Here is a 12,256-nt window from a genome sequence, read left to right on the forward strand (position 1 = left end):
TTATTTTCTCACTATCTTCCTTTTGGATGGCTAGGCATCTTACTAGATAGTTTTTGTTAGATGTTTTGGGGGAGTAGGATATCTTGAAGATCCCAGCCACAGCTTATATGGTGTGCTTTTAACAGAATAGAACAGGTTTTTGTTTTTTAGGTTTTTTTAATTTATTTTTATTTTGTTGTTGTTGTTGTTGAGAATTGTTCTTTATTTTTTTCATTGATGAGCTTCAGAACCATGTTGTCCAGTGAGGTGTCACAGCCACGCAGTTTTGAGGCCTGGAGGACAGCATGCTTGCTTCTCAGATGTCTGAGTGGAAAGCTCGCCCTCTCTTCTCTTCTCTCTCAGCATGAAGGGTGCACCGCCCAGTTAGCAATCCCTGTCCTCCCCTGACAGCCCACAGCTCCTTTTTATTCACAGAGTAATGCTCATGTCATTACTCTCAGTTTCTGTCTTCTTCGAATACTGGGGATCCTCCAGAAACATGTCATCTCCATCACTACAAGTCAATATTCATTTGCTTTCTTCAAGGTCCATAGCCCCGGCCTGATAGTATTGTAGGGTCTCCTGCAGAGGCGGGGGGTGGCTGTGGCTCATTGTGGGGACAAAGACACGGGTGGCAGCAGTTCCGGGGAGTACGCACTGGCCTGAGCCCTCCTGGTGGCTGCCATTTTCTTACCCAGTTTTTTTTAAAATAGATAATACCATCATAGGGTTCAAAAAATTTTAAGTTTAAAAAGGTATACAGTAGGGAATTCCCTGGCGGTCCAGTGGTTAGGACTCTGCGCTTCCACTGCAAGGGGCACGGGTTTGATCCCTCGTCAGGGAACTAAGATCCCACATGCCGCATGGTGCAACAAAAAAATAAATAAATAAAAAGGCATACAGTAAAAAGTCTTTCTCACATCTGCTCAGCTCCCATGTCCCCATTCTTCTCCCACATATACTGTTTTTTACTTCTTTTGTAGCCTTCCCGTGTTACATATACTTAAAGAAACAAGTATGAATGTAGATTGTTAGAATATAACATGTTTGATAGAATATGGAAACACACTGAATAGGCAATATTAAGCAAAAGAAGGGACAGGAAATTTTTTTTCTAAGAGTTGGATTATTTCACTTCTCAGTTTCGTGGTAGATTCTGGTCCAAAAGGAAAGAACCTTGTACAATGACTTAAAATCAGCAAGGGAATTCAGTTTTTGTCTCTGTTTTTCAATAACTACTTCAAAAGAATGAAAGATTAAAAATGAGGTACTCCTCGTCACTTACAAATAACACTTTTAAAGTGGGTTACATGGAATCCCTGCTGTAAGCTTACATTTTGTCTAAATGTGTTAAAGAGATGTTTGTAAACTTAACTTGCAGTGGTTGTAGAGGTATATATTTGTTGCAAAGTCTCTGTCTTTTAAGGGAGACAATGACAAATAAGTCTTATTTTCTTTTTAAAATTTTTATTTTGTTTTATCATGTTAGTGTCTGTAACTTGCATTGCTTGGTTCAGTGAAGACAGACCATTTGCAGTGGGATATTTTGACGGAAAATTGTTATTGGGAACAAAGGAACCGCTTGAGAAAGGAGGCATTGTTCTAATTGATGCACATAAGGTAAAGCATCTTTACCTGATGGTTGCTTTTTCTTGTTTTATACTTTAGTATTGCTTGATACTAGTTTCTCAAAGAACTTTTTTTTATCAGTCACTTATGATTTAATATTCTGTTGTTATACAAAGTCTTTGGACCATGTATATAAATGGAAAAGTCTATGTAAGAAAGCCATTGAGCTAAGAAAGAGGTAAAACCAAAACAGTGAAATAGGAATACCCTTGGAACACCCCCTGTCAGAGTACCTCCCACTAATGCTAGAAATTCCATCTATGAAGAATGATTCCTTTACCTTAAACAGAGGTTGCCAGTTCAGATGCTTATGGGGCCATCTAGGCAAGTAACATAAATGCATGAAGCCAGGAGCTGGAAGGTGTGAAGGAGGGTTAAAAAAACGAAGTCAGAAGAACCCAGTGATGACAACCATGTAAACACAAGACATGTCCCAGATTCTCATAGTATTAGCTATTTTTGGTGTAAGAGATGCTTTCTTTTAAAAGTCTCTTCTTTTTCATATTTTAATGATCAGTAGTCCATAAAAATAACTTTAAAAATGGTGATGAAAAATAACATATCCCTTCTGAATCAGAATTTCATAATTCATTCATCCAGCTAACATTTATTAAGCTTTGACTGCAGCAAATATATATAGTGCAGACTATATTAAAGGGTGAATTGGTCTAGTGATTGGAAATAATATGCCAGTATCTGATTTGCATAAAATGTTGATTTCAAAATAATTGAGTGATAGAAGTATAGGTCATAAATTATTAAGTTTAAAGTATTTGTGAAGGAAGCATTACTATGATTTTTTTTCTACCTCTACCATTTTAAGGATACTCTTACTAGTATGAAGTGGGACCCAACAGGTCATATTCTTATGACATGTGCCAAAGAAGAAAATGTGAAACTCTGGGGGCCTATTGCAGGATGCTGGCGCTGTCTACATTCACTCTGCCATCCATCTATTGTAAATGGCATTGCTTGGTGCAGCCTTCCAGGGAAAGGATCCAAGTTGCATTTACTGATGGCCAGGTATGTTGTAAATTTGTGTGTGTGTGTCTTAATTTTTATATTAGTATAGACTGTTACTTGCATTAAGTGTGGCTTCTCAATAATCTTAAACAGTTTACTGCCAGTTACTATTCTTATAATGTGTAATACCATAAGATCACCTTAGAGAAATAAAGAAGTTTTCCAATGTGAAGCTTGGGATATGTAATCCAAAGATAATGCCATCTCCTTAACCGTGTGTGATACTGTTAGAATATAGATCCTACTTGTATTTCTTGTGAAAGATTATAGCATAACTACTACAAATAAATTTTTAAAATATACTGTAGTAGTTCTATCAGGTCTTAATTGATTGCTCCTTGAAAATATTTTTACTTCTGCTTATTGACATGTTTTGGTTTTATGTGATCACATTTTTTAAGTGGCTGTCAGAGTGGCTTAGTATGTGTTTGGCGTATTCCACAAGATACCACACAGACCAGTGTGACTAGTTCAGAAGGCTGGTGGGACCAGGAATCAAATTGCCAGGTAAATATTCTGGTGTTTTTCAAGACTTTATTTGAAACCACAGATAGTATATGTTATCAAGTAGTACTCCTACTTGGTATCTCAAATGTCAAGAGCCATTAGGGAAATGTGAATAATTGTCATACTTTGTGTGCTCTCTGAATTAGCCTAATTTTTTATAAGTCAGAGATACCATAATTGCTTGTTAAGGTGAGATGTTCAATGAATATGGAGTGGTGATCGTTTATGGTATATAATCAACACTACCAATAGGTGAGTCCTAAGTTAAAGTTTTTGGTACAGTGAAGCAGGAACACCACGGGAGCACTCCTATTCAAAGTATCTCCTACTGATACCAGAATTCCACCTATGAAGAACCATTCCTTTACCTTAAACAGAGGTTAAAAATTTACAGTAGACAGGGAATTCCCTGGCAGTCCAGTGGTTAGGACTCAGTGCTTTCACTGCCGTGGCCCTGGGTTCAATCCCTGGTCGAGGAACTAAGATCCTGCAAGACGCGTGGCATGGCCAAAAAAAAAATTATGGTAGACACTCACAGAGCCATCTAGGTAAGGGGAACATAAATTCATTCACAAGGCTGTGGAGAAGGTAAAACACACACACACACACACAAACACACACAAACACACACACACAAAGGAGTGCACATGCTTCATACAAAGGGCATAGCTGCCACAGAGGAGATTGCCACCCTCCAGAAATGAGAGCCTATTGCTACCAGATTGTCAATTTTTTTTTTGGTGGAAACCAAAAATTCATTGTTTTAAGTAAAATCTCCCAATATTAAACATTGGCATCTGACTTGAAATTCTTTAAAACCCTGGTTGGCCAGTTGAATTGTATCCCTGAGTTGCCAGTTTGCAACCTCTGTTGCTTTCTCTTTTGTTCATGATACAAATACATTATGTCATTTTTGGGTAAATGAGTATATCTGGTATTATGCTCTCTCATAACTAAAAGGAAGAGGGAGCTTAAAGGCAGGGAGAAAGGGGTGAGGAGGGAGGAGTAGATAGCTCACTAATGGGAGGAAAATATCACAGAAGCAGAGGTAGCACTAGAGATAAATCTGATTTGCTCTCTGTGCTAAAGAGTAGCCCTTTGGACAGGCCTACCTATCTCATTCCTAAAACCTGCAGAGCAAACATGAGATTAGATACCATGGGACAGACAGACCCATAAGCCAACAGAAAGAGGAACTTGTTTGTATAACACCAGCATGTGCAATTCACAAATGTTAGAGGCTAAAAGTGAAAATTACATGAAGTGAAATTTAAAAATTAAAACACTCATTAAAAAGTAGAAGTTAGAATTTTCCTATCTCTGAGGGATAATTGGAACTTAAATGTAGTCATTTCTTCCAGTTTGAAGAGTAGAGAACTAGCTTAGAAGTGTATCAAAAAAGATGAAACAGCATCAGCAAAGGAGAACCAGGTTGATATCTTATTATTTTCTCTGTCAGGCTAGTCCTTATGAGAGAGTTGTCCTTCCCTCCTCCACAATTTTATACTGAAATATAAAATTTCCAAGAATGAATTGTAAATCTTGAATCTATAAATTGTTTTATTTTTCAATATTTGTTAAAAATAAAAATGAATTACAGGATGGATATAGGAAATCAGTCGGAGCCAAGTGTGTTTATCAATTGCGAGGACACATCACCCCTGTCCGGACCGTTGCCTTTAGTTCTGATGGGTTGGCCCTGGTGTCTGGTGGTTTAGGTGGCCTCATGAACATTTGGTCTTTAAGGGTAAGAGTATAGATGTTATTTTTATCTTAAGAAATGTTTTTATATTAACTTATATGTGATAAAAGTTAACCCAACCAATCCTAGGAATATTTTGTGTAATAATATCTTGAATATTGAAGAAACCCCTTTCAGAGTTCTCTGCCTTTTAATTTTTTTCTTCTTTTAATATCTTTATTGGAGTATAATTGCTTTACAATGGTGTGTTAGTTTCTGCTGTATAACAAAGTGAATCAGCTATACATACACATGTATCCCCATATCCCCTCCCTCTTGTGTCTCCCTCCCTCCCACCCTCCCTATCCCACCCTTCTAGCTGGTCACAAAGCACCGAGCTGAGCTCCCTGTGCTATGCGACTGCTTCACACTAGCTATCTATTTTACATTTTACACTCTCTCACTTTGTCCCAGCTTACCCTTCCCCCTCCCCGTGTCCTCAAGTCCATTCTCTAGTAGGTCTGCGTCTTTATTCCTGTCCTGCCCGTAGGTTCTTCATGACAATTTTTTTTTTTTTTAAGATTCCATATATATGTGTTAGCATACGGTATTTGTTTTTCTCTTTCTGACTTATTTCACTCCGTATGACAGACTCTAGGTCTATCCATCTCACTACAAATAACTCAATTTTGTTTCTTTTTATGGCTGAGTAATATTCCATTGTATATACGTGCCACATCTTCTTTATCCATTCATCTGTCGATGGACACTTAGGTTGCTTCCATGTCCTGGCTATTGTAAATAGAGCTGCAATGAACATTGTGGTACATGACTCCTTTTGAATTATGGTTTCCTCACGGTATATGCCCAGTAGTGGGATTGCTGGGTCGTATGGTAGTTCTATTTTTAGTTTTTTAAGGAAACTCCATACTGTTCTCCATAGTGGCTGTATCAATTTACATTCCCACCAACAGTGCAAGAGGGTTCCGTTTTCTCCACACCCTCTCCAGCATTTATTGTTTATAGATTTTTTGATGATGGCCATTCTGACCGGTGTGAGGTGGTACCTCATTGTAGTTTTTTTTTTTTAAACTGTTCTTAAATTTATTTATTAATTTATTTATTTTTGGCTGTGTTGGGTCTTCGTTTCTGTGCGAGGGCTTTCTTTGGTTGTGGCGAGCGGGGGCCACTCTTCATCGCGGTGCGCGGGCCTCTCACTGTCATGGCCTCTCTTATTGCGGAGCACAGGCTCCAGACGCGCAGGCTCAGTAGTTGTGGCTCATGGGTCCAGTTGCTCCGCGGCATGTGGGATCTTCCCAGACCAGGGCTCGAACCCGTGTCCCCTGCATTGGCAGGCAGATTCTCAACCACTGCGCCACCAGGGAAGCCCCTCATTGTAGTTTTGATTTGCATTTCTCTAATGATTAGTGATGTTGAGCATCCTTTCATGTGTTTGTTGGCAATCTGTATATCTTTGGAGAAATGTCTATTTAGGTCTTCTGCCCATTTTTGGATTAGGTTGTTTGTTTTTTTGATATTGAGCTGCATGAGCTGCTTGTATATTTTGGAGATTAATCCTTTGTCAGTTGCTTCATTTGCAAATATTGTCTCCCATTTTGAGAGTTGTCTTTTCGTCTTGTTCATGGTTTTGTTTGCTGTGCAAAAGCTTTGAAGTTTCATTAGGTCCCATTAGTTTATTTTTGTTTTGATTTCCATTTCTCTAGGAGGTGGGTCAAAAAGGATCTTGCTGTGATTTATGTCATGCAGTGTTCTGCCTATGTTTTCCTCTTAAGAGTTTTATAGTGTCTGGCCTTACATTTAGGTCTTTAATCCATTTTGAGTTTATTTTTGTGTATGGTGTTAGGGAGTGTTCTAATTTCATTCTTTTACATGTAGCTGTCCAGTTTTCCCAGCACCACTTATTGAAGAGGCTGTCTTTTCTCCGTTGTATATTCTTGCCTCCTTTATGAAAAATAAGGTGACCATATGTGTGTGGGTTTATCTCTGGGCTTTCTATCCTGTTCCATTGATCTATATTTCTGTTTTTGTGCCAGTACCATACTGTCTTGATTACTGTAGCTTTGTAGTATAATCTGAAGTCAGAGAGCCTAATTCCTCTAGCTCTGTTTTTCTTTCTCAAGATTGCTATGGCTATTTGGGGTCTGTTGTATTTCCATACAAATTGTGAAATTTTTTGTTCTAGTTCTGTGAGAAATGCCATTGGTAGTTTGATAGGGATTGCAATGAATCTGTAGATTGCTTTGGGTAGTATAGTCATTTTCACAATGTTGATTCTTCCAATCCAAGAACAAGGTATATCTCTCCATCTGTTTGTATCATCTTTAATTTCTTTCATCAGTGCCTTACAGTTTTCTGCATACAGGTCTTTTTTCTCCTTAGGTAGGTTTATTCCTAGGTATTTTATTCTTTTTGTTGCAATGGTAAAATGGGAGTGTTTCCTTAATTTCTCTTTCAGATTTTTCATCATCAGTGTATAGGAATGCAAGAGATTTCTGTGCATAACTTTTGTATCCTGCTACTTTACCAAATTCATTGATTAGCGCTAGTAGTTTTCTGGTAGCATCTTTAGGATTCTCTATGTATAGTATCATGTCATCTGCAAACAGTGACAATTTTACTTCTTCTTTTCCGATTTGTATTCCTTTTATTTCTTTTTCTTCTCTGATTGCTGTGGCTAAAACTTCCAAAACTATGGTGAATAATAGTGGTGAGAGTGGGCAACTTTTCTTTTTCCTGATCTTAGTGGAAATAGTTTCAGTTTTTCACCATTGAGAACGATGTTGGCTGTGCGTTTGTCACATATGGCCTTTATTATGTTGAGGTAAGTTCCCTCTGTGCCTACTTTCTGGAGAGTTTTTATCATAAATGGGTGTTAAATTTTGTCAAAAGCTTTTTCTGCATCTGTTGAGATTATCATATGGTTTTTATCCTTCAGTTTGTTAATATGGTGTATCACATTGATTGATTTGTGTATGTTGAAGAATCCTTGCATTCCTGGGATGAACCCCACTTGATCATGGTGTATGATCCTTTTAATGTGCTATTGGATTCTGTTTGCTAGTATTTTGTTGAGGATTTTTGCATCTATGTTCATCAGTGATATTGGCTTGTAGTTTTCTTTTTTTGTGGCATCTTTGTCTTTTTTTGGTATCAGGGTGATGGTGGCCTTGTAGAATGAGTTTGGGAGTGTTCCTCCCTCTGCTGTATTTTGGAAGAGTTTGAGAAGCTCTTCTCTAAATGTTTGATAGAATTCACCTGTGAAGCCATCTGGTCCTGGGCTTTTGTGTGTTGGAAGATTTTTAATCACAGTTTCAATTTCAGTGCTTGTGATTGGTCTGTTTATATTTTCTGTTTCTTCCCGGTTCAGTCTTGGAAGGTTGTGCTTTTCTAAGAGTTTGTCCATTTCTTCCAGGTTGTCCATTTTATTGGCATGTAGTTGCTTGTAGTAATCTCTCATGGTCCTTTGTATTTTTGCAGAAGTTGTTACTTCTCCTTTTTCATTTCTAATTCTATTGATTTGAGTCGCCTCCCTTTTCTTCTTGATGAGTCTGGCTAATGTTTTGTCAATTTTGTTTATCTTCTCAAAGAACCAGCTTTTAGTTTTATTGATCTTTGCTATCGTTTCTTTCATTTCTTTTTCATTTATTTCTGATCTGATCTTTATGATTTCTTTCCTTCTACTAACTTTGGGGTTTTTTTGTTCTTCTTTCTCTAATTGCTTTAGGTGTAAGGTTAGGTTGTTTATTTGAGATTTTTCTTGTGTCATGAGGTAGGATTGTATTGCTATAAACTTCCCTCTTAGAACTGCTTTTGCTGCATCCCATAGGTTTTGGGTCATCATGTTTTCATTGTCATTTGTTTCTAGGTATTTTTTGATTTCCTCTATGATTTCTTGAGTGATCTCTTGGTTATTTAGTAGTGTATTGTTTATCCTCCATGTGTTTGTATTTTTTACAGATTTTTTCCTGTGATTGATATCTAGTCTCATAGCATTGTGGTCGGAAAAGATACTTGATATCATTACAATTTTCTTAAATTTACCAAGGCTTGATTTGTGACCCACGATATGATCTCTCCTGGAGAGTGTTCCATGAGCAATTGAGAAGAAAGTGTAAACTGCTGTTTTTCGATGGAATGTCCTATAAATATCAATTAAGTCCATCTTGTTTAATGTATCGTTTAAAGCTTGTGTTTCCTCATTTATTTTCATTTTGGTTGATCTGTCCATTGGTGAAAGTGGGGTATTAAAGTCCCCTACTATTATTGTGTTAGTGTCGATTTTCCCTTTTATGGCTGTTAGCATTTGCCTTATGTATTGAGGTGCTCCTATGTTGGGTGCATAAATATTTACAATTGTTATATCTTCTTCTTGGATTGATCCCTTGATCATTATGTAGTGTCCTTCTTTGTCTCTTGTAATAGTCTTTATTTTAAAGTCTATTTTGTCTGATATGAGAACTGCTACTCCAGCTTTCATTTGATTTCCATTTGCATGGAATATCTTTTTCCATCCCCTCCCTTTCAGTCTGTATGTGTCCCTAGGTCTGAAGTGGGTCTCTTGTAGACAGCATATATACGGCTCTTGTTTTTGTATCCATTCAGCCAGTCTGTGTCTTTTGGTTGGAGCATTTAATCCATTTACATTTAAGGTAGTTATTGATATGTATGTTCCTATTCCCATTTTCTTAATTGTTTTGGGTTTGTTATTGTAGGTCTTTTCCTTCTCTTGTGTTTCCTGCCTGGAGAAGTTCCTTTAGCATTTGTTGTAGAGCTGGTTTGGTGGTGCTGAATTCTCTTAGCCTTTGCTTGTCTGTAAAGGTTTTAATTTCTCTGTCAAATCTGAATGAGATCCTTGCTGGGTAGAGTAATCTTGGCTGTAGGTGTTTCCCTTTCCTCACTTTAAATATGTCCTGCCACTCCCTTCTGGCTTGCAGAGTTTCTGCTGAAAGATCAGCTGTTAACCTTATGGGTATTCCCTTGTATGTTAATTGTTGGTTTTCCCTTGCTGCTTTTAATATTTTTTCTTTGAATTTAATTTTTGATAGTTTGATTAATATGTGTCTTGGCATGTTTCTCCTTGGATTTTTCCTGTATGGGACTCTCTGCACTTCCTGGTCTTGATTGACTATTTCCTTCCTCATATTAGGGAAGTTTTCAACTATAATCTCTTCAAATATTTTTTCAGTCCGTTTTTTTTTCTCTTCTTCTTCTGGGACCCCTAGAATTCGAATGTTGGTGCATTGAATGTTGTCCCAGAGGTCTCTGAGGCTGTCCTCAATTCTTTTCATTCTTTTTTCTGTATTCTGCTCTGCGGTAGTTATTTCCACTATTTTATCTTGCAGGTCACTTATCCGTTCTTCTGCCTCAGTTATTCTACTATTGATTCCTTCTAGAGAATTTTAAATTTCATTTATTGTGTTGTTCATCATTGTTTGTTTGCTCTTTAGTCCTTCTAGGTTCTTGTTAAACGTTTCTTGTATTTTCTCCATTCTGTTTGCAAGATTTGGGATCATCTTTACTATCATTACTCTGAATTCTTTTTCAGGTAGACTGCCTATTTTCTCTTCATTTCTTTGGTCTGGTGGGTTTTTACCTTGCTCCTTCATCTGCTGCATATTTCTCTGTCTGCTCATTTTGCTTAACTTACTGTGTTTGAGGTCTCCTTTTCACAGGCTGCAGGTTTGTATTTCCCATTGTTTTTTGGTGTCTTCCCCCAGTGGGTAAAGTTGGTTCACTGGGTTGTGTAGGCTTCCTGTTGGAGGGGACTGGTGCCTGGTGGGTGGGGCTGGATCTTGTCTTCTGGTGGGCAGGACCATGTCCAGTGGTGTGCTTTGGGGTGTCTGTGAACTTAGTATGATTTTAAGCAGCATCTCTGCTAATGGGTGGGGTTGTGTTCCTGTCTTGCTAGTTGTTTGGCATGGGGTGTCCAGCACTGGAGCTTGCTGGTCGTTGAGTGGAGCTGGGTCTTAGCGTTGAGATGGAGATCTCTGGGAGAGGTTTCACCATTTGATATTACATGGGGCTGGGAGGTCTCTGGTGGTCCAGTGTCCTGAACTCGGCTGTCCCACCTGAGAGTCTCAGGCCTGACACCAGGCCGGAGCACCAAGACCCTGTCAGCCACACGGCTGAGAAGAAAAGGGAGAAAAAAAAAAAGAAAGAAGGAAAGAAAGAAACAATAAATAAATAAAATAAAATAAAGTTATTAAAATAGAAAAAATTTATTAAAAATAAAAAAGTAATAAAAAATATAAAGAAAGAACTACCAAACCAAAAAAGAAATTCACCAATGATAACAATCGCTAAAAACTATACTAAAAAAACCCACAAAAAACAGTCAGTCAGAACCCTATGACAAATGGCAAAAGCAAAGCTATACAGACAAAATTACACTAAGAAGCATACGCATACACACAAAAAGAAAAAGGAAAAAAAATTATATATATACATAAGGAAGAGAGCAACCAAATCAGTAAACAAATCTACCAATGATAATAAGTTCTAAATACTAAACTAAGATAAACATAAAACCGGAAACAAATTAGATGCAGAAAGCAAACCCCAAGTCTACAGTTGCTCCCAAAGTGCACCGCCTCAATTTTGGGATGATTCGTTGTTTATTCAGGTATTCCACAGATGCAGGGTACATCAAGTTGATTGTGGCGATTTAATCCGCTGCTCCTGAGGCTGCTGGGAGAGATTTCCCTTTCTCCTCTTTGTTCCCACAGCTCCCGGGGTTCAGCTTTGGATTTGGCCCCGCCTCTGCATGTAGGTCGCCTGAGGGCGTCTGTTCCCTGCCCAGACAGGATGGGGTTAAAGGAGCGGCTGATTAGGGGGCTCTGGCTCACTCAGGCCCGGGGGAGGGAGGAGTACGGAATGCCGCCTGCTGTGGCAGAGGCCGGTGTGACGTTGCAACAGGCTGAGGCACAACGTGTGTTCTCCTGGGGAAGTTGTCCCTGTATCACGGGACCCTGGCAGTGGCGGGCTGCACAGGCTCCCGGGAGGGGAGGTGTGGATAGTGACCTGTGCTTGCCCACAGGCTTCTTGGTGGCTGCAGCAGCAGCCTTAGCGTCTCACACCCGTGCCTGGTGTCCGTGCTGATAGCCGCGGCTCGCACACATCTCTGGAGCTCATCTAGGCAGTGCTCTGAATCCCTTCTCCTTGCGCACCCGAAACAATGGTCTCTTGTCTCTTAGGCAGGTCCAGACTTTTCCCTGGACTCCTTCCCGGGTAGCTGTGACGCACTAGCCCCCTTCAGGCTGTGTTCATGCAGCCAACCCCAGTCCTCTCCCTGGGGTCTGACCTCCGAAGCCCGAGCCTCAGCTCCCAGCCCCCACTTGCTCTGGCAGGTGAGCAGATGAGCCTTTCAGGCTGGTGAGTGCTGGTTGACACTGATCCTCTGTGCTGGAGTCTCTCCAC

The 12,256-nt window shown here is 39.1% G+C and overlaps 1 protein-coding gene across 1 annotated transcript in view; it reads left to right on the plus strand.

Annotated features, from left to right (window-relative positions):
• The window catches only part of HERC1 (HECT and RLD domain containing E3 ubiquitin protein ligase family member 1), a 227,242-nt gene that overhangs the window by 179,555 nt on the left and 35,431 nt on the right, over positions 1-12,256 (plus strand). Inside the window, exons 55-58 of the mRNA XM_061180215.1 lie at positions 1,469-1,599; positions 2,432-2,631; positions 3,033-3,138; positions 4,739-4,885. Of these exons, the coding sequence (XP_061036198.1) occupies positions 1,469-1,599; positions 2,432-2,631; positions 3,033-3,138; positions 4,739-4,885 (584 nt within the window). The remainder of the gene's footprint in view (positions 1-1,468; positions 1,600-2,431; positions 2,632-3,032; positions 3,139-4,738; positions 4,886-12,256) is intronic.

Source organism: Eubalaena glacialis, chromosome 2 (genome assembly GCF_028564815.1).
Source record: "Eubalaena glacialis isolate mEubGla1 chromosome 2, mEubGla1.1.hap2.+ XY, whole genome shotgun sequence".
Lineage (NCBI taxonomy): Eukaryota > Metazoa > Chordata > Mammalia > Artiodactyla > Balaenidae > Eubalaena > Eubalaena glacialis.